The sequence below is a fragment of the Acinonyx jubatus genome, chromosome B1, assembly GCF_027475565.1.
Source record: "Acinonyx jubatus isolate Ajub_Pintada_27869175 chromosome B1, VMU_Ajub_asm_v1.0, whole genome shotgun sequence".
Classification (NCBI taxonomy): Eukaryota; Metazoa; Chordata; class Mammalia; order Carnivora; family Felidae; genus Acinonyx; species Acinonyx jubatus.
The window spans coordinates 194291326-194314410 of NC_069382.1; the positions used below are offsets into that span (position 1 = coordinate 194291326).

At 42.3% G+C, this 23085-nt stretch overlaps 1 protein-coding gene across 1 annotated transcript in view; it reads left to right on the top strand.

Moving 5' to 3' along the window:
• The window catches only part of CLNK (cytokine dependent hematopoietic cell linker), a 208003-nt gene that overhangs the window by 60965 nt on the left and 123953 nt on the right, over window positions 1–23085 (top strand). The window contains exon 2 of the mRNA XM_053217569.1: window positions 1482–1534. Within this exon, the coding sequence (XP_053073544.1) occupies window positions 1482–1534 (53 nt within the window). The remainder of the gene's footprint in view (window positions 1–1481; window positions 1535–23085) is intronic.

A 23085-nucleotide genomic window follows, 5' to 3' on the forward strand; every position in this document is an offset into this window, starting at 1 on the left:
CCCTCCCCAGCTCACGCTCTGTCTCTCTCACTCTCTGAAAAATAAATAGACAGTTTTAAAAAATAAAAATAAATAAAGGTTCCCCTGGCCTCCAAAGCACAGAGGATTTGTTTTGTTTTGTTTTCTATGCATCTGGTTTTACAAAGCACTTTGATAACAGCCATCATGGAAAGATGCAGAATCCATATTATACTGAGTTTTAGGAGTGCCTTGAGAACAGAGACCGTGTCTTACTGGGCACAACATTTGCACAAAGTTCTCGGTAAATGGCAGATGGATAGATGGATGGTTAAACGATGACAGACGGATGGTAGAATGATCTAGAAGTGCATAACGCTCGGTGGGGTGTGATATGGTGACGGGCCAGGAAATGGCATTTTTGAGTCCTGTGCACTTTTATGGCAGACGGATGATCGTGGGCACATAAGTTAACCTCCCTGAGACTCATTCTTTTTAACACTGAAGTCCATTCCCAACCCTGCTCCACTCACAAGGATCCCCGGGAGGCTGATGGATAGAGACCACATCCACGGCTCCTCACCCTTGGCTTCCTGTTGAGTTTGGCCAATGGGAAGCAGCAACATGAGACTGTGGCCAGAAGTGTGAGATGGGGATTTCTACTGCACCCACCCAAATCCCCCCTCTGGGTCCCTCGCACTGTGGGAGCCACAGTTCCCTTCCCACCAGCCCCGTGTCTGGGTCCCAGTGACCCTTGGCTCCCCTGAGCCCCCAAGCATGATAACGGCACCCCTACATCTTTCACTTTCCTTTGTGGATTCCCCACGCCCCATCCACACCTTTTGAACTGTTTATTAAACTGTTACCAATTTGAGGGTGCCATCCGTTTCTTGCTAGAACCCAACTGGTACCAGGGGGCAGTATCCTTCATACCCCCCGGAGTCTTTGTGTAGATGAAATGTAATTATTGCCGTAAAGCCCCTACCGAATACTCCCAGGGTCTCCGCTGCTAATGTATTTGGGAAATGGAGTTAATAATCTCTCCTGTGTGGGTGAATATAAGCCACAAATAAAAAAAAAAAAAAATGGTTGTGTCCTAGGTGACGCGGTAGAGAAATGTCGCTCCCAATAAATATTTCATGGCAGAGCCACACTTGGAAAGGAAGAGCACCCCTTCTCCTGCACGTGCAGGGGCACCCTGCACAGAGCCAGCCGAGCAGGTGCCCAGGGGAAGTACACAATTGCACGCCAGGGAAAACCAGGCTCGGGGTGTGTGTGCTCAGCTCCCCAGGGCAGACGGGATGGATCTTGACAGAAAGAGGACAGCCTGTCAGGGCAACGGCCCCTCCCCCGCCCCGCTCCAGAAATAAACCAATTATCAACCCGGATTGATTCCCTTCCCGTCATTTCCTCTGAGCCGGCACCTGTACCCCATTCTAACAAGGAGCGACAGGCGCGTGTTCGCCAGAATTAAAACACGAAGTGTCGGGCTCGGTAACGGGTTTTACTTTTTGTTTCCATAGGCTGAATTCAAGATCCCACTTATTCGTGAGGCACCAAGAACTATGAACAGACAGTAAGTACCCGGGCGTCACTCTGAGTCCCAGTCTCCCCTCTCCCGCTGGGAACTGGAATGTAAGCCAAGGAAGGGCATCAGCGTGCCCCCCAGAAGGGCACTGCCAGTGTCAGGGCCGAGCCCCAGAGGCGGGGGCCGAGGATGTGCACGTCGGTGCTCAGCGAAGCATTATTTCCCACCGGGACAGTGTTTTTGCGGGCTGGCTGCTTGTTCTCGCCCAGCATGGGTGTGTGGCCGGGACGGGGACGGGATACCCCAGCCCCAGAATGCCAGCTGAGCACCATGAAATACCATCCATCACTTCACACCCCGGTGTGCGAAGGCAGAACCGAAACAACAGTGGTTCCCATGCGTGCTGCCCCAGCAGAGACCCTGGAGTCCAATTCTGGGTTCGTGGAGCAGCCCGGGGCCGGTGGCGGGGGGGGGGGTTGTCTAGGACTATGGTTAAAACAAAACAAAACAAAACAAAAAAAATGCAGGCCTCCAAGTCATAAGAAATATTTATAATGAGAAACAAGCAAACAAAACTTTTAAGTTGAGAGAATGTGGTGTATTAATGTTAACATCCATCTACCTACCCATTTATTTGTTTTAGTTTGCCTGTTGGAAAGGTAGCACACTTACCCTCCCCGTCACGGTGTACGTAAGAACATGAGCTTCAGACTCAGGCAGACCTGGTGTAAAAATCCCTTGTTTTTTGGTCCCATCATTTTATGGCTGTATGACACGTGGAGACTTACCTGACCTTCCCTCCAGAGAGCAGGATCTGGCCTCGAGAAGGAGGGCTGCCTGGTTTCTGGTGGATTCCTGGTCTTAGGGGGAGCCTGGGGGACAGCCCAGGGTAACCAAGTGATGCCTGAGTCTCACAGGCGGGTGCTGGAGGCAGGGCCGGTGTCCAGAGTGACAGGAGGCCGCAGTCCCAGCATCACTGTGGTCCCGGATGCCCACAGGCGTCACAGTGGGGTGATGTGACACACAGCCAGACCCAGGCCCGTGGGACACAGGAGCTGGGGCTCCTGGCTGATGGTGCATCTCCTCCGTGTGAGATGCCAGGACGCCCTTCGCCTCTGACCCTGTAGCGAGTGGGGCCAGACAGCGGGCAGGCACCACTGACTTCTCTGGGCGTCGGCTTCCTCCTCTAAGTGACTCATCCTAGGAGGCACAGAAAGTGGGGAAGGAGTCGGAGCTCCAAATCAAGTCTGTCTGGCTCCAAATCCAGGGCTCCGTCTGTTTATCCCACCTCTGCAGGAAACTGAGGCAGGCAGTGAGCTGGGCAGGTGAGGCAGGAGGGGGGCAGAGAGCGGCCTGATCCAGGGTCGCGGGACAAAGGGGACGAATTCTCAGACTACGGGTTACAACCAGGGATGAGCGTGGCAGACAGAAGCTCCATCGTCAGACCAGTAAATGCTCTGTGGCAGCGGAATGAATGGGAAGGCAGGTGCATCCGCTTCCCACCAGACTGGGTGGCCTAAAACAACCAAAAAAGTATTCCCTCGCAGTTTGTGGGGCCAGGAGTCCAAAATCAAGGTGTGGGCAGGCCCCTGCTCACTTTGAAGCCGGGAGGGAGGATCCGCCCTTGCCACCACCACCCGGTCTGAGCAGCGGCCCCAGGGGCTCCCTGGCTTGTGGCCGCATCACTCTGCTGTCTGCCTCCGCCCGCACTCACTTTCCGCTCTGGGTCTGTGCCTTCTCTTCTTCTTCCTCAGATCTCCCTCACCTTTCTCTTATAAGGACATTTGTCCTTGGGTTTAGGGCTCCGCCCCCTCTGGTTAATCCAGGATGCTTTCATCTCAAAATCCTTAATTACTTCTACAAAGACCCTTTTCCCTCCTAAGGTCACATTCATAAGTGCCCAGGATTTGGACCTGGAAATATTTTAGGGCTGCCGTTCAACCCACTACAGCAGAGCTTTATTTTTTAGGCCCACACCCCTCCTCGCGGGTAATGTGGGCTTACTTTGACAATCTCAACAGAAATGTGCTCTGAGTTTCCACCTGGCTGTGCGGTGGAGAGCCCCTAGCCTGCAGCCCTGCTTCTATTTGTCCCTGTGATTCCAGCCTGTGCCAAGGGTCTCCTCCATAAAGAAGACAGGTGTTGCCCCTTCAGGAGGACTTCGGGTTGCTTTCCTCTTTAGCCAGACAGTTGGCCTCTTGGCAATTACATTTCATCAAGCTTCCAAAGGGTGGCTTTAAGAGTTCAGCATTAGAGTCGTGTCAGATATAGGCTCCCGGAGGACAGAACCTAATCACCGTAACTCCATAAACGTTAGTTTTCTCCTCTCAGGGTGCTGGATCAGAATCTGTATTTCCGCAAGACCCCCGGTTGATTTCTAGCCACATTAAAGTTTGAGACGCACCCGATTAGAACAGCGGCCCCGGAGCCGTCTCCCTCCTGGCACGCTCGAGAGGCAGCTATAATATTCGCCAACACAGGACTCGGAGAAGGTGGTCACATATGGGACATTGTGTGAGAACAGTTTGGAAATGTATGGCCCTCCCTCTCCACACACACACACACAGGTTTTGTCCTGCGATGCCTTGGGGGAGCACTCCTTCCTCCGTGAAAATCACAAACCCACTTAATTCACGGCAGTAGATTTTATACCTGACTAAAGAATAGGATCATCGAGGAGGCTCCAGATGAGAAGCAAGTTCAGTGTCGTCCCCCAGACCAAAGAAATCCGAATCCCCAGACACGGACTTTACTTATCACGCTCATCTCAGCCCAATCTGCGGCTAAGGTTGTGAGATGCTGGTCCAAGAGGCCTTACGACTCTGGAACCTGGAATCCCTTGCTATTTTATAACCCGGAATTCTAAATGGCCTTTGTAGCTACGACTAATTCCTTGCATTAGCTGTAGGTTGGGCAGGTCATTTTAGTCTTACGCAGCACGTGACAGCAAAGTGCCACCAATGTTTTTTTTTTTTTTCATTCATCCAGATGTCGTAACAAACATCGTTATCATTGGTCTTTTGTTTAATTCAAATGCAACTGACTACCGTAAATGTTCTGCAGAATGGCACAAATTAAAGACCAAACGTGTACATATATAGCAGAGACTTGAACTCGAAAAACCAAAGACTGCTCTAAGTACATTAGCGAGGATAAACAACGCTCCACAGTGGTTGCGAGAGAAGAAAACCAGGAAAGAAAGAACAAAGATGTTCCAAGACAGTAAGGACGGATGTCCCGCTTCTAAACTGCTTCTGAAATTAGCAGGCTACCTCACATTTATTCTCCCTGCAACAAAGCTTTCAGCTTCTCTAACAATCAATCCAACTGCTTAAATCCCTACTCCTTGGAGCACGTCAGCACTGTTAGGGGAGAGTAGACAGACCCGTTTACTCCATCGGGGCTGAATAAAAGGGTCTTGGGGTTTGTTTCCAGGATCTCTTCATCATTCTAGACAGAACTGATAAGAACTTGGTCTGCAGTTCTGAGCATTTTGAAAGAGGCGGAGGTCACTAGAGTGATGGCTTCTAGCCCCTTCCAGTAAGCAAGCGCCCTGTGCTGGCCAGGCTGCTTCCGGCACTCAAGAGGGAGACGCCCTCACACATCCCAGACTAGGGACTAATGGGGGGGGGGGGGGGGAAGTGTCCCTGCAGTGTCCCCACAGGCTGAGAAGTTGCTACGGCAAGCTGGCTTTGTCTGTCGTTAAAATTACTCATAGTCCTCTTGGAAATTTTAGAAAAGGTACAAAATTACAAAGAAGAAAACAAAAGTCACCATTTTTCCTGGCGTCCAAAAATACCACTATCTTGCTGCGGGTTTCTGACGTCATTTTTCTGTATCTTTGTGTAATATTTTAAAATGTCAGGAAACCTACTTTCAGAGCGTCTACTGTTTTCATTCATTCCATAATACTGTTTTGTGTTCTGAGCCCACATTAGGGTCTTCTTCAAAATCACAGTGTTTGGGGGCTAGGGCTTAAATCAGGTTCATAATCCTTTATCCACAATTCCAAAGCCAAAGGCTTCAAACTACTGAAAACTGTTTGTAACCAATTTGGCAGCAAAACTTGACCTGCAGTGAAGTGATGTATGTTCTTCATTTTTCCCACTTACTGTGAATATATCTATATGTTTCACGATAGAAATAGGAGTATCTTTAATGACTGGCCATTGTTCCAAAACGTAGAGGGGAAATTACTAACATTTACTACATGTATAATATTACTTTCCTAAATTCCAAAATATTCTGAATCCCTAGCCCTAAGGAATTTGGATAAGGAATGGTGGCTGTGTATTTTATCCGGTGGTTTATTTTATCTTGACCTTGGTGTTGGACATTTCGGTTGTTACCCATAAAGTTTTATGAGGCAGTTTTATTGCCAAGATTAAACTTTATACTCTAGGAGTATTAGAGAAGGCTGTGTCACTATGGCCCCTAGCATGCAATGCTGTGTGTCCTGTCACATGTAAAACAAACTGTGACAGTCTATTATTAAACAGGGACACGGGTTCAATCAAATTATCTGACAATAACCTATTATCTTTTTTTTTGCTTCAGGAAACTTGTCTTTCATATTCATTTATTTCGGCAAGAGTTTTGGTGGTAGACTAAACAAAACAATAAAGTAGTTTGAGAGCTAGAAAGAGTCTCAGGGATATGGAATTCAGTTCTACCCGCGGCTGTAACCCCAGACTTGAGAGTCTTCTAGAATACTCTAGGAGAAGGGCTCACTACCTTCTGAGACAGTGAGCTTCAAAATTGGAAGAAAGATCCTCTTGATACTGACACCAACAAGGCCAACTTGAAGGCATGTTATTCGTTGACCCTGTACATTCTGGTAAGCAAGTAGCAACGCTCCCCTGTGATATTTTTGCCACCTAAGTTCGGCGTCTGGTTGTGAGAAAGGATAAAGAGAATAAAAGTTCTGCAGACCAGGAGTGCCTATGGCCAGCACACAGTCATTTGCACGAGGATCTGTGCCATGCTGTGCCTACCTACCACGAACCCCCATGCCCCCGTCCCCACATAAGACCACCACCCTGGGTAACAGGTTTTCCCAATTCAGCGGCAGCTAGAGCCGCGCTTCTTGGACTCCAACATCCATGATCTTTGTGCCGAGTGGAACTGCTTCACGATGATTAAGAATGTCATCATTACATATTTCTCATCAGGGACACACCCCCAAACTGGATGACTGTTTTGCTTATGAGAGGCATATTGTCTCTTCGAGACCTCACATGATAAAAGCCAGTCTATCACTGGGTGGGGATACACATCAGCTCCACTTCAAAGAGCCAGCTCTGTGTCTGGTACGCAAGAGGTGCCCGATAAATGCCACCTCCCTCTGTACGTATGCCTGATAAAACTCCCTGTGTATGCCAGGTCATTATTTTCTTCCATGGTATATGCGAACAATGCCTGCCTTTGACCTCGGGGGACGACGTCGTTTTGATTAGCAGGAATTAATAAGTGTAAATCCCACTGAATCTTGGGGAAAGGAGAAGCAGCAATTTTAGCATCCTGAGATCACAGTCTTGTACCCAGCAGAGTAGTCAGCGTGGCTGGCTTCCTAGTTACCCAGGAGTAATTATGAATCTACTCTCGGGCCAACCAGGCCCATCCTCTGGTGCTCTCAGAGTCACATAGCTGGCATTCAGCATCGTGGTTGGCTGGTAATTAAAAAGCTGCACTCTGTGAGAGAACACAGCTGAGCCACAGGGTGAGCGTCGGCCACAGGTTGTAGACATGGCCAATGGATTCCGTGCAGGAACAGCAGGTGCGGTTGGCCCCAAGACTCATGGAGATGGCTGGGGATGGGGCAATGCAGGATTTCGAGATAGCCTTCCTTCCCTCTTAATGGCAAAATTGCCAGCTGGTGAAGGAACTCCCTGACTTAACTCACCTGCCATCACACGGGAGGTTTCCAGCTGAACAAACTGAAGTCTCCTGCTGACTCGCCACAAGTTTGGACCTTTCATGCCCGTGGCCTTTAAAAACATCACAAAGAATAGAGAAGGCTGTGACTTATTTTCATATTGGGCCTACCGTTATCACACAAGTCATGTATTGTCATTGTAGAAAAGTTTAAGATACAAAAACGTACAAAGAAAAAAGTACCATAATGGAACCACTGAAAAAGTGGTCAACATTATTGGGTATTTTTTAGGCTTTCGGGGTTGTTTTTCTTTTTTTAATGTTTATTTTGAGGGAGAAAGACAGAGAGCACACACTCACATGAGCAGAGGAGAGGCAGAGAGAGAGGGAGAGAGAGAGAGTCCCAAGAAGGCTCCATGCTGTCTGCCCAGGGCCCAGTGTGGAGCTCGATCTCATGAACCGTGAGATCATGACCTGAGCCAATACTAAGAGTTGGACACTTAACCAACTGAGCCACTCAGACGTCCCTAAGACTTTCTTATAAAACTATGCATCCTATTTTTATTTTAATGTTAATGTATCATAACAATTTTCCAGCATTACTAAACTTATTTCCATAGCTATACAATCTTCCATCATTTAGGCAGGTCATATTTTATATTCTCCCACTGGTAGAAAACAATACATCTCATGAACTAATTTGACAAGGTCTATTAATACTTCCACGTCCTAAGATACCGTGTTTCACTACTTAGCGATAAGCAGAACCAGTGACCGTGGGGAGTCTCACGAGTCCGGCCAGTGTTTGGAGAACCTGACCCATAATAACAATTTATAATAGTCACGTAGTGTTTGATTATGTAAATGTGCAGAGAAATTGAAAGTCAGGTCCAGGATTTCTGGTTGGGGATTCCACGAAGGCCAAACCACCAGTCACCAGCTTATGTCCTAGTTTCCATATACCCAACGTTCCCCCACCAATAAGATACAGGAAGAGAGCAAAGTTGACTTCGTGCAAACCTTTGGTCATGTCCAAATGCACCTGATACCACAAAGCTGAAGAGCATTTCAAAAGTTGTGGGTGGATATGATTTGGGACCAAATTCAGGAAGTCCTAGAAAAAGGTACCCATTAGAAAGAGCAAAAGGAATTTCCCAGAGGCCAGGCTACCTGGAATTCCAGAATTCCTGGTGAAGAGAGGCCAGGTCACAAACAAGAGCTCAGGAGTTCTATCACAGACCAAACATCAAGTAGAAGAGTAGGAGGACCTACCAAATGGTTCTCTGTTCTTGCTCTCCATTCTTCTCTATTGCTTCTTTGGGGAGCATGGGAGATATTTTTTAAGATGCCTATTTTAAGAGCTTAAAAATGAATCTGTTGGGTTAGTCAGAGAAAAGAAGTATTAATGTCAACTATTTATTCATCTTTCACAGTGAGGAAGCCAAATATTTCCGTGATGAAGAGAATGGATTCTGGGGGCACCTGGGTCACGCAGTAGGTTAAGTGCCCAACTGTTGATCTCAGCTCAGGTCACGGTCTCACAATTCATGGGTTCGAGCCGCGCATCGGGCTCTGTGCTGATGGTGTGGCGCCTGCTTGGGATTCTGTCTCTCCTTCTCTCTGCTGCCCCTCTCCCTACTTGTTCTCTCTCTCTCTCTCTCTCTCTCTCTCTCTCTCTCTCTCTCTCAAAACAAATAAACTTAAAAAGTTTGTAAAAGCCAGGGCGGGGGGGAACTGGAGTGATCTCACAGGAATATCAGCTCTACCATTTACTAGCTGTGACATTTAAAGCAATTAATTAGCCTCTCTGAGCCTCATTTTCTTTATCTATTAAATGGAAACAGTAGCTATCTCAAAGCATCGTTGAGAAGGTTAAGTGACTTCATATGTGCAGGATGTTTAGCGCTATGTCTGACACAGAGGGTGTATTCCATAGATGTTGTAGCAGATTGTACTCCCTGATCGTGGCCACCTGCTCTAGTGCAGTGTGACCTGGGTGCTTCCCATTCAGAAGTGAATCTTTTCTTCACCTTCGTCAACTTGTGTGGGCCTGTGACCGCAGAGACCAATGGAATATGACAGCAGGGACCCTGTGCCAAGTCTGGGTAGAGGCTTTCACAGCCAGACAGCTCCACTTCCTGCCTTTGGGAGCTGGTGTCCTCCAGTCACATGTTATGGCCGCCATGCTGTGAGAAGTAGAAGCCATGTGGAGAAGCCATGGAGAAACATAAGCCAGGCAGGGGAAGACCTCATGGAGAGACAGGGAGGCCAAGGGGAGCCAGGCACCAGACGTGAGAGTCAGGAAACCATCACGGGCATTCAGCCTGGTCCAGCTTTGAGACAACCATCTGAATATAACAGCATGACAGAACCTCAGAGGAACTCACCCAGCTGAGAACCAGGAGAGATAAAAAGAAATCCCGGTTTCTAAGCCCCTGCTTTGGAGTGATGAGTTATGCAACAGCAGATGACTAGAAGAGATACTGCCTACTATTTTTATGATCACCACAATTATTACTTCATGCAAGACCCTTTGCTGTTGAACATCCAGAATATAATTTAGAGATTCTTATGATTTGATATCCCACCTTAAAGAACATCCATTCTAGACGAGAATGACACTAAATAACTAATAGTAGGCAAGCAGAATGCTAATCAGGGGTTCTTTGTTCCAAGCGTGTGCAAAGTGCTAAGGGTTACTCTGGGAGTAAATCTTGGAAAAGGGGCATACTGGGAGTAGAGAAGACAACCTCACAGAGGAGCAATCAGTGGAGCTGAGCTTGGGAGACGATGGGATGTAACTGAAAATGGGGAGGGAGCGGGGATAGACTTCAAGTAACTACCACAGCTGGAAAAACTACAAGGATTTAATGTAAGAGGTAACGTTAACTTGATAGTTTGAATTTTGTTCCTTAAAAAACTGATTCTAAGTCATTGGGCAGAGAATTTCTTGACAGAGGGTGGAATCCCGTTTCCTACACCTCTTTGTTGGAGGGAGAAAGAAGGAGCCACAGTCTATCATCAGAAGGAGGATAAAGGCCTGGGTTTGAGTTGCAACGTTTAAAAACCCCGTATTGAAGGGATGGATTTTGCTGTTCCGCCATGTTGCTTTTTGGACAGGCTGTGATCAGAGGCATTCATGCCGTTCTTCGTTGTCATTGTTGTTTGAACAGAAATTCTTTAAATAATGAAAATTCTACATCCAGATCCACTTCTGTGGATTTTTCTAAGGATTCATCCAAGATGCAAGAAATGTTATGAGGAAAAAATACGAGAACGTCCTCTGCCATCTTCCGCAAGGTCTTATTTTTTCCTTTAGTTTTTTTCAATCACTTTAAATATTGATTAGAAACAAGACAATAGTCATAAACTATGCATAAGGTATAAAGAACAAGAAAACAATTCACATATGGGTGCTTATTCCGTTTTTAAAAATGACCACTGCTTTTGAAGTTTTCATCCGCTTTTCCGTGATCACAAACCCTCACTCCCCACAGGGAGCAACTGTCCTGAATTCTGGGTTCATCCTTCACTTGCTTTTATTTTTCATTTTGCCACACAGGTTTGTATCATTAAAAATAATTTGTTTGCTTTTGCTTGCTTTTGAACTTTAGGCCCCCCACAAATCATACCATACAGTATATTTTGTGCCCAGACTACCTGGGTTTTGACACCTGGTTCCACCAGTCATGAGTTGTGAGATCTTGAGCAAGTTAGTAAATATCACTGTGCCTGTTTTCTCAACTGCGAAATGGAAATAATATTAGGGCCTACTTCTCATGAAGAGAAACTCATTTGTGTACGACCTTGAAAATAGTGCCTGGAACACACAGTGTGGGCTCCATAAGCGCTAGCCATTATTCCACAATCTGTTTTACGACTGGCCCAGTTTACATTCTGAAGATAATCCGTGCTATTGTGGATAGCCATAAATCCTTTGATTTCATGGCTATATAATATTTCCTTATGTGCATAAAATACTATTTAATTATCCACTGTCTACTCAGTAGACATCGGCTGTTTTCCAGATTTTGCTCACACCAGTGCTGCTAAGAACATTCTAGTTCATTGGAGCATATCTTCTAGTCTGGGGGCACATATTCAAGAGTTAGCTGTACATAGGGCTACATTCTCAGGATTAAAATCGCTGAGGCACAGAGTAGGTACACCTCCAACTTTACTAGACAATGTCACAGTTTCCAAAGTCACCAGGCCATTTTATATTCCCACAAATGTGTGTACGTGACTCATTCACTTTACAGCCTCATCAACCCTCCATACTGGCAACTTTCATTTTTACCCAACCGATGGCTAATTTTAATTTACCTTTGTTGATGACAGATGCAGTTAAGCTCTTTTAAAATATTTATTGGCAATTGCTTTTTCTCGAATGCACAGAGTGCTTGCTTCAATCTTTTGCCCACCTTTCTGTCAGGCATTTTGTCTTTTCCGCATTGATTTGTATGAGTTACTTATTTATTCGGAACATTTTTCCCAGTTTGATATTTGAGTTTTCGTTCTCCTTGGATGTTTTCTTTTGGTGCAGTTGAGCAGAACAAACTTTTCTTTATGATTTCTTGAGCTTGTGTATTGTTTAAAGAAACTTTCTTTCATTAAGTTAGTCTCCTATATTAAATTCCAAACATCATAAAATTCACCTTTCTTTTTTGGGCTTTTCATCATCCTGGAGTTGGTTCATTTGTACATAATACGAAGTAAGGGGGATGAGTTGTTTGTTTGTTTGTTTGTTTGTTTTTCACACAGCTGCACAATCTTCTCAGTATCCTATATTAGAAAGTCTATCCCTTCTACACTGGTCTACAATGCCAGCTCTGTCATAATTACCTGTGATACATGGGCTTTCTCTTCTTGGGCCATGATTAAAATATCTGTCCCATGTCAATTACACAAGTTGTAATTAACATAACTTTATAGTAATCAATGGTATCTGGAAATTTATGTTCCCCACATGAACTCTGTCAATGAATTGGCTCTTAAATGTTTACTTTTTAACCTAAACATTAGGATCAGCTTGTCAGTAAACATACACACACACACACACTTTTTGGGATTTAGATTGGAATTATGTTGATTCTATAGGTAACTTTAAAGAGAAACAGCATCTTTAAGACACTGAATTTCCAGCTCTTTAACATATTATATATCTTCCAAGAGAGGCAGAGACCGAGGGAAAACTTCTTCAACACTAACTATTCAATAATGTTTTATAATCTTCTCCCTAAAAGACTGGACCTTACCATCTTTTGAGAGATTCGGGGAAGAGGGGAGCAATTTACATATTTTAAAGTTATTGTAAATGTTGAGATAACAAAATTCCATGTTTTCATGTTTGTCATTGACAATACATTTCTAGAGATGATGTATGGTACAGCAGGCTTGCTCGTGTTTTATCAATTCTAGTGTTGGTCCATTTATTCTTTAGGGTTTGCTATGTAGGTGACAATATAATCTGCAAATTGAATTTTATTTCTTCCTTTTTGTTTTTTATACTTTTTTTCTTTTCTTGCCGGACAGCACTGGCCAAGACTTCCAGAACAAGGCTAAATTAAAGTACAGATAGGGAGCACCCTTGTTCTTCATCTTAAAGGGAATGTTTTTAATGTTTCAGCATGAGACTTGTTTCCAGATTTCGGTAGGCTTCAAATACTAGATTAAAGACTCTTGATTGCCAGGAGTCTTTTTATTCTTATAAGTATTAAATTTAATCATTTTTTGTCTGTTGAGATGGTTATGTATATGTTCCCTTCCCCTTCCATTAGTGCAATGATTTATACCAATAGATTTTCTAATGCTCAACAAAACCAGAATTTCTGGGATAAACACAAGTCGGTCATGATGTATTATTATTTTTAAGCATAGTGGTCCAATGAGTCATTAATGAGCACTAGTGAGAATGGCCTATAATTTTCTTTTCTCTTACTCTCTTTGCTGGATATTGGCATTGGGTTTGTGCTAGCTTCATCAAATGAGTTAGAGTATTTACCAATTTCTATTCTCGACAAGAAATTGTGTAGTAGAGAATAATTTATTCCTTTAGCAATGAAATAGTCTTGGACTGGTATTTCCTTGGGGTAAGATTTTTCAACTATTGATTCAGTGTCATTGTCAGTTATCATTGTTGGTAAATAGTCCTTCATGGGTAATTTTTGTTCTTATATGTATGTTATATGTATGTATATGTTATATGTTTCTAAATATATGTTCGTCACTGATATTCTCCTAGCATTTTAATGTCTGTTATACCCATAGTTATGTCTCTTTTTTCACTTCCCATTTTTTCTGGGGTGTCTTCCCTTTTATTCCTGATCAAACTTGCTACATGGTGTAGGTTTTATGAGTCCTCTCTGTTGTAATTCCTTACTCAATTTTGGTAACTTCTGCTCTTCACTACTTCTGCGTTCTTGGTATCATGATTTTGTTGTACCGCAGATCTGCTAAGTTAGTGTTTCAGTAACCAAATTTTAGCTTTTCTCCTTTTCTAATATAAATAGGTCAGTTCTGTATTTCTACATTATTGCTCTGTTTTAAATCTTTTTATTCCCATTATCATTTATTCTTTGACTCATGACTTCCTAATTTCTGAATAAATTTGGATTTGTTCAATTGTCTTCTTTGTCACTGATTTCAAACCTCATTGTATGGTGGTCATAGGAAATAGTCCCCATGATATTATTTTGTGAATCTTTTTGAGAATTTGCATTACAGGGCAACTTTTTGCATGTTCCATGTGTGCTTGAAAAGATGGTACATACCACCATAATTGCGTGCCATATTTTTGAAATATCCATAAAAAAATTTGTTAATTGTGTTGTTTGAATCACTATTTTTTTCTAATAGTTATTAAAAACATATGTTTTAAGGAGAAAAATCTTTCAAAGTATTATACTTCCTGGTGAACTAATTCCTTTGTCATTATGTAGTGACCCTCTTAAGAAATATGCTTTTTCCTAAAAAGCTTTAATTTTTTGAGAAACCTCCACACTGTTTTCCAGAGTGGCTGCACCAGTTTGCACAAACAGTGCAAGAGGGTTCCCGTTTCTCCGCATCCTCGCCAACATCGATAGTCTCCTGATTTGTTCATTTTAGCTACTCTGACCGGCATGACGTGGTATCTCAGTGTGGTTTTGATTTGTATTTCCCTGATGAGGAGCGACGTTGAGCATCTCTTCATGTGCCTGTTGGCCACCTGGGTGTCTTCTTTAGAGAAGTATCTATTCATGTTTTCTGCCCATTTCTTCACTGGATTATTTGTTTTTTGGGTGTGGAGTTTGGTGAGTTCCTTATAGATTTTGGATACTAGCCTTTGTCTGATATGTCATTTGCAAATATCTTTTCCCATTCTGTCGGTTGCCTTTTAGTTTTGTTGGTTGTTTCCTTTGCAGTGCAGAAGCTTTTTATCTTCATGAGGTCCCAATAGTTCATTTTTGCTTTTAATTCCCTTGCCTTTGGGGATGTGGCAAGTAAGAAATTGCTGTGGCTGAGGTCAGAGAGGTTTTTCCCTGCTTTCTCCTCTAGGGTTTTGATGGTTTCCTGTCTCACATTCAGGTCCTTTATCCATTTTGAGTTTATTTTTGTGAATGATGTAAGAAAATGGTCTAGTTTCATTCTTCTGCATGTTGCTGTCTAGTTCTCCCAGCATCATTTGTTAAAGAGACTGTCTTTTTTTCAATTGGATATTCTTCCCTGCTTTGTCAAAGATTAGTTGGCCATACATTTGTGGGCCCAATTCTGAAGTCTCTATTCTATTCCACTGGTCTACCCTATGACCCAGCAATAGCACTGCTGGGAATTTACCCAAGGGATACATGAGTGCTGATGCATAGGGACACTTGTACCCCAATGTTTATAGCAGCACTTTCATCAATAGCCAAACTATGGAAAGAGCCTAAATGTCCATCAACTGATGAATGGATAAAGAAATTGTGGTTTATATACACAATGGAATACTACTTGGCAATAAGAAAGAATGAAATATGGCCTTTTGTAGCAATGTGGATGGAACTGGACAGTGTTATGTTATGTGAAATAAATCATACAGAGAAAGACAGCTACCATATGTTTTCACTCTTATGTGGATCCTGAGAAACTTAACAGAAGACCATAGGGGAGGGGGAGGGAAAAAAAAGTTAGGGAGGCAAACCATAAGAGACTCTTAAAAACTGAGAATAAACTGAGGGTTGATGGGGAGTGGGAGGGAGGGGGAAAGTGGGTGATGGGCATTGAGGAGGGCACCTGTTGGGATGACCACTGGGTGTTGTATGGAAACCAATTTGACAACAAATTTCATATTAAAAAAAAAAGTTTGGGGCGCCTGGGTGGCTCAGTCGCTTAAGCGGCCGACTTGGGCTCAGGTCATGATCTCGCAGTCCATGAGTTCGAGCCCCGCGTCGGGCTCTGTGCTGACAGCTCAGAGCCTGGAGCCTGTTTCAGATTCTGTGTCTCCCTCTCCCTGACCCTCCCCCGTTCATTGTCTCTCTCTGTCTCAAAAATAAATAAACGTTAAAAAAAATTTTTTTAAAAGAAAAAAGGAAAAAAAGAAAAGCTTTAGTTAGTATTTTAATGGTATATCTTTTACATAATTTTATATTAAAACTTTCCTATCCATACATTTTAGGTATGTCTTTGGTAAAAAAGTGTATACCCGGATTACAAATTGTTCAATCCAGGAAAATTGTCTTTTAACTAAAGAATTGCTTCCATGTACAATTATTGTAATTACTAAAATACTTAAATTTACAGTTCATTTGATGCCGTCTATTTGCTCATCCTCTACTTTGTTCTTTTTTGGCCTCCTGTTTTCCTTCTTTTGTTTGATGTGCATGTGTGTGCATGTATTTTTTCTTACCCCATAAACTCTGCTAGTTTATTAGTTGTACCTTCTACTTCTATTTTTGTGATTCTTTTGATATTTTTAGAAGATAATTACCAACATGTAAGGTTATTTACCTTCCTTTGGAGTGATATGTGGATCTTTTAATAATTTATTTCTGACCACTCATAATTTAAATGCTACTATACTCAAACATTTTAACTCTATCTTACTTGTTAACTCCTTAAGACTTCATGATTATTGTTTTAAACAGTCAGTCCTTTTAAATATTTACCCAGATATTCAAATCTTTAATATAATCTTGGTCAACTTTTCTTTTATCATCTCAGGCCTATGGAAGATCATCACTTCCTTTCAGTATGAAAAACACAATTTGGAATTTTTTTTTTTAGCGTCAAGGCTTATTGTAAGAAAATGCTTTTTTGGTGCCAAAAAAGGTCTTTATTTTGCCCTCATTCTTGAAATGGTATCTTCATTGGACATATAATTCCAGGTTGACAGCTAGTTTGTCTTCAAACCAAGTTATTTTTCTACACTCTTTTGTCAACCACTGCTGTTATTGATATTGACTGTCGTTAAAAAATCAATTACCAATGTAATTCCCATTCTTTTGAAGGCAATATTTCTCTTCCTACTGGATGCCTTTAGGGCCTTCTCTTTAGCTTTCGTTTTTTACAGTTTCACTATGCTGTATCTAGGCATGAATTTCTTCTTATTTATCCTGCTTGGATACATTGGAATCCTGATTCTCTATTTTGATGTTTTTCACCATTTCTTTTTTGTTGTTGTTATTGTTCTGCCTTTGCTTTGGAATCGGAAACCTAATTTTCATACCAACTCCAGATTTTGTGTTTCTAGTCGACAGATGAAAACTGTCAAGGCGTTGTTTTGTTTGGAAGACTGGTTAAGGTCAACTTTTTTTTTTAAATGCTTTTAATGTTTATTTTATTTTTGAGAGAGAGTGACAGAGTGTGACTGGGGGAGGGGGGGAGTGGGGACAGAGAAAGAGGGAGACACTAAATCTGAAGCAGGTTCCAGGCTCCATGCTGTCAGCACAGAGCCGGACGCGAGGCTGGAATCCACAGTGAGATCATGACCTGAGCTGAAATCAAGAGTCGGACACTTAACCAACTGAGTCACCCAGGCGCCCCAAAGTCAACTTAAAAAAAATTATATTTGAAACAGAGAGCACAGGGGAGGGGCATAGAGATAAGGAAGGAGTGAGAGAATCCAAAGTGGGCTCTGCTCTGACAGCAGAGAGCCTGATGCAGGGCTCGAACTCACCAACCATGAGATCATGACCTGATCCTAAGTCAGATGCTTCACCAACTGAGCCAGGTGCCCCATTTTTCACCATTTCTGAGAGATATTTCTTATACTAAAGGCTCTTCTTTTTCATTTAAATATGATGTACACACTTAGTTTATGTTCTTTGATAACTTTAACCTCTAAAGACTAAGCAGCTGGTTCTGTCGTCTAGTGTTTCTTCCATCTTACTTTGGTGCTTTGTTATTTTAAGAGTTTTCTTATTTTGTCTGTGTGCTCACTTTTCTTAGAAATTAAACTGTGGGAATTCTTTGAGGCGTGGATTGAAGGTGAGCTCCTCTGGAAAGGATTTGTGTTTGCTTCTGTCAAGTGCTTGAAGGAACTGCAAAATCAGAACTTATCTGCTCTGCATTCTCAAGTTGTGGGGTTTTAGACATTCTAGGCTAAAAACCCATGTGTACTGATAAATTCTCAGGGGGAGAAACTGTCCTCTTTACTATGCACCAATCTTTGAGAGTGAGAAAGGTGGGCTTCTCTGTAGTTCATTCTTTCCTTTAAAAAAAAAAGTTTATTTACTTATTTTGAGAGAGAGAAAGAGAGTGAGCAGGTGAGAGGCAGAGAGAGAGGGAAAGAGAGAGGATCCCAAGCAGGCTCCACACTGTCAGTGCAGAGCCTGATGTGGGGCTTGAGCTCATGAACTGTGAGATCATGACCTGAACCAAAAACAAGAGTTGAACGCTTAACCGACTGAGCTACCCAGGCACTCCTTTTCCTAATTCATTCTTAAACTGAGGCTCTAACCCTTTAGAATCCAGTTTATATCGGGATGGGGTCTCATACTAGACTCTCCAGAGTGTAGACTGTCTGAGTCTTATTGAAAGTCCACTGCCTTTTGAGAAGCCATGAAAATCAAAGACCATTTTTCCCTGTAGTAGCAACGCCAGCAAGGAGAGAGCTGGCTTCTGTACTCTGCTTCTATCTCTGGGTTCTCACCTTCACTTAAGTCTTGGGCTCTCTCTGGAAAGTCCTTACTTTTGCCAACAATTGATCACAAAATAAGTGGCTTTCTGTAAACCGTTTCCTGTGGAAGCTTCAGTCAGGTATCTAGTTCGTCACACTGCAAAAAATCAAAGACATTCTCCCTATGGAATTCAATTTTTTTTATTTTATTTTGGCAAAAATTTAATTAAAAATAGAATAAAAGAGAATTTCCGCGTTTCCAGTGTTATCAATGGTGTTCTATTTTTATGTAAAGAGAAGTAACACATCCCTGGGATTGGGTGTTTCTTTCCTTAATGCGATTCATCAAAGTTTTGCAAATGCTCATTCAATGATCATGAATTAAGCTCTTACTACACGCCAGACTTTGTGCTATTCATATTTGAATACATCATCTCATTAGATTTAGTCTTCAGAAACAAAGAACTCAAGGGCTCCTCTATCCATTAAAATGGGAAAACAGTATCATACAGTCTTTGCAAAGCTATTATTGCCTGTCCCGTGCCCAGCAATATTAATAGGTTCATGTGTGTATGACAGATCAATCTTTGCATGCATAAGTGAGCAAACAAATAAATAAACCCCTCAATAAATAAATCTAAAATACATAAACAGCCCTATCTGCTGTTATGGAGTGATTATGGAGTTTGGCTATTATATGGGCTATACCAGTCCTTAAGACGAGAAGACTGGATTACTAACATCATCTCTCTGTGCTACAGTTTCCTGGATCCATGGGAGGTAATAATACTCCACCTCATGGAATAAAAATAAGGATCAAATAGGTAATGCATACAAAAAAAAAAAAAAAAAACACCAATGTGAGACACCCCCTCCCTCTTAATCAGTCAGATTATGTTTGATGACTTAATCAGCTGTGTGACTTAAAATGAATTATTGCACCTATGTGTATCCCACTTTCTTCATCAATACGGTGTAGATAATAATAATACTAATCTCATTAAGTTGTCCTGGTTGCTCAGTAATGACTTCACATATGTCATGTTTAAAATACTTAGAACATTATCTTGAAGGTAGTAATCCTTTATAGATGCTTAGCCATTCTCAGCAGTTATTATTATCTCAACTTAAGAGAAATCCCAAAAGGTGCTAGGCTTTTTAATAGAAGAGATAAGATTTTTAAAGAAACTTTGTTTTCTCTGATTACAAAATAGGAGCGCATTCACGTAAAACACAAAGATGAGTCACAGAGGCACAGAAAAAAGGTCAAAGCAGCCAAAAATGGCCCTCATGTCGAAGACCATGTATCATTCTAGGTACAGAAAATTCTAAAAGGGACCACACTTAAATGTTAACAGTGATCTCTGCATGTAGGATCAGGGCGATTTTTCTATGGGTAGATATTGTTGATGTTGATAAATATAGACATGAATATGGGTATATTCAAGCTATATGTGCATTTGTAGAGATAGCCAGCTATCTGTTTCTTTATAATTCAGTCATTGAGGGGTGCCTGCATGGGTGGTTCAGTTGGCTAAGCGTCCAACTTTGGCTCAGGTCATGGTCTCATGGCTCATGAGTTTGAGCCCCGCATCAGGCTCTGTGCTGACAGCTCGGAGCCTGGAGCCTGCTTCATATTCTGTGTCTCTCTCTCTCTTTTCCCCTCCCCTGCTCACACACTGTCTCTCTCTCTCTCTCTCTCTCTCTCTCTCTCTCTCTAATATAAATAAGCATTTAAAATTTTTTTAATTTATAATTTATTCATTGAAATAGGCTCAGTGAGCAGTGTCTAAATTAAGTGTCAAAATAAAATCCCTCATTATCTTCTTTATTTATCCATATGTTAATCCAATCCAGTGTCTATCCATTTGTGCATCCACTGATCCATTTATTTCCTATGTACAAAGCCCCATGCTGGCTGCTAAGGGCCAATAGATGGAGACATCCCAGTTCCAAATTTAACAATCCAGTGGAGCCAGGACAGCGATGACCCAGTAAGCAAAGAGTTTCTAAGAGATGATATGTACCAAGTGCCAGGAGAAAGTGAAGGATAATGCAGGAGCACAGAACTAAGGGCACCTACCTCTACTCAAGTAGGAAGGGCAGGTGGGAAGTATTATATTGAAAACAAGTACGAGTTTGCCAGGCATATACATGGAAGGAAATTTCTTTTTTAGCACAAGAATACTTAGTGAGACGTGAAAAAAAAACACTTCCTTCTGTGCCAGTGAAGACCCCTGGTTCTATCCTTCCTGGAAAACCAGACCTCCCTTCTTTCAGGGATGAAAAATAAGAGTATTAGCTGGGTGTTTGGAGGGTTATTAGCAAATCAAGTCGAGCTAATTTGTTTTCCCAAGCTGTGGACACTAAGGTCTAGGAGTCTAGAACAATAGAGCAGCCAATGGCTGGGAACCAGAGCCTGAACCCTTATTCTTTCTCTGTCATTCACAAGTTTTCTGAACCCATATAAGATCTTTATGAGTCTTGGAATCCCTTATCTGAAAAAGGAATTTAATAGGACCAATTTTCTCCACCATCTTTCATATGTCAGATACTTGAAATGGCAGCATGTTTGATCATGAAGATAGAGAACCAAGCTCTCTGTGAAAGGAGATTATGTGAAAAGAAATTAAGCCTTGAAATCAACCAAAGCACAGTCCCAATCTTTCCTCCATCACTTTCTTGATAAGGTTTACATGATATAAGGTACATAAAGTATATAAGAAATGCCTAGTATCTGGTGCCTCTTAATTGTTAGTTCTTCAAACTTGGAGTCACAGATGGTAGCAGTTCCAAAATTTGGTGGCATTTGAGACTCAGATAAATTGTCCGGTTGCCTCACTTTTAAAGCAGAGATGTCTCAAGATGGCGGTCCCCAGTTGTCATTTGAGATAATACGTGGGGAAAGTCTTATTTAGTTCAGTGGAACCCAAATGATGTGACATGTCATTACATGATAATTGGTACAAATAGATGCATTGCTGAGAAGATCAGTAACAAGGTGACGAGCCTGTCCTGTAACACCAGGGTGCACGTGAAACACAAAACATAATGACGGATTCTTCCAGTTTCTGACCTACACAGAAGGTGAACCTGCCAGGAGCTAGTGTCCAGAAAGAGGTCACAGCAGAATGAGTGAATCTCGCACAACTGGATGTAGTGAAATGAGCACTGACTTAGCATAGAAAAGCCCAGCTTTCCACTCAGCATCTGACCCATGCTGGCCTTTTGAGGATCAGAGCAAAAATGTGTACTGGCTTTAGGGCAGCTAATATGTTTGCATTCTTTATTTTTGTATCGCTGTTACCTAGAATAGTGTCCCATATGAGTCAGCTGAATGCATAAAATGAAACATTTTTTAAGTTAACTCCCTGCTCTGTGAAATGGTGATTATAATACTTACCTCTTAGAATAACAGGGGCAGACAAAAGTCCCACCTAGGACATAGTAGGAGCTTGAGGTTTTCTCCCTGCCCTGCTGATGAGGGGCTCACCTCTGTATTGCGGATGGATTTAATACGGCCTTTTCCCATGAGTCTGACCAGAGATCTCAGTGGTATGTCCATAAACTAAGTGTTCTTCCAATGTTCAAAAGGCTCTGTCTTAAATTGGCACCTGCTTTATTGGAGTGAATGATAACAAACAGTTTCTGCTAATAATACTCAAGATCCGAAGGAGACAGATGCCTAGCTATTTCCCAGCCCTAAAAAAAAATTCATATTCATAATCCACCAGCTCAAATGCCTCACATAAAATACAGTTGATTCTTGGACAACATGGGTTTGAACTGTGTGGTTTCGCTTATACGTGGATTTTTTTATAGATACAGTACAGTACTATAAATGTATTTTCTCTCTCTTATTTCTTAATAACATTTTGTTTTCTCTAGCTTACTTTATTGGAAGGATACGGTATATAATACACACAACATATGAAATATGTTAATTGACTTTTTATGTTATCAGTAAGGCTTCTGGTCAACAGTTAAGTAGTCAACTTAAGCAGTTAAATTTTGGGGGATTCAAAAGTCATGCATGGATTTTTGACCGTGCAGGGGCTTGGCACCTACATAGTTCAAGGTTCAACTGTAATCAGATAGGAGAAAGGAGTGGAAGATCTTGAAGGTTCCCTGACAAGCCTGATACTATACTTGCACTTGCCAAGTTCCCACTTTTCACTAGAGTCACAGAAGGAAACAGTTGACAGAAGGAGCAATGTCTTCACGGACAGCAAGTTCTTGGTGGTAAATTCAGGGCCGGCATAGGATGAGCCATGTCTCCTGTGTACCACAGAACCTGGACGCACCCATTAAGTGCTGACAAGTAAGATCCAGCCCCTGCCCTTGGGGAGCAGACAGTCTAGAGCAAGCCTGAGAGGTATATAAATGAAGATCCACATGGACAACACTGGGATTGAAATGCATACAATGTTCAGTGATGGCAGCACAAGAGTGTGGAAAAATCTGCCTGAGGGTTGGGAGGAAGGTCCAGGAAGGCTGCCTTGGAAATATTTTCTTCAGGAACTTTTGATAACAGAATCTTAGTTCAGCAATTTCTTCATGTTGCCAAATCCATGACGTTGAAAATAATGCTGGGATCAACCCAGTTTTTATAGAAACATCTGCATAAACTCTATCCCAGTGGGCCATC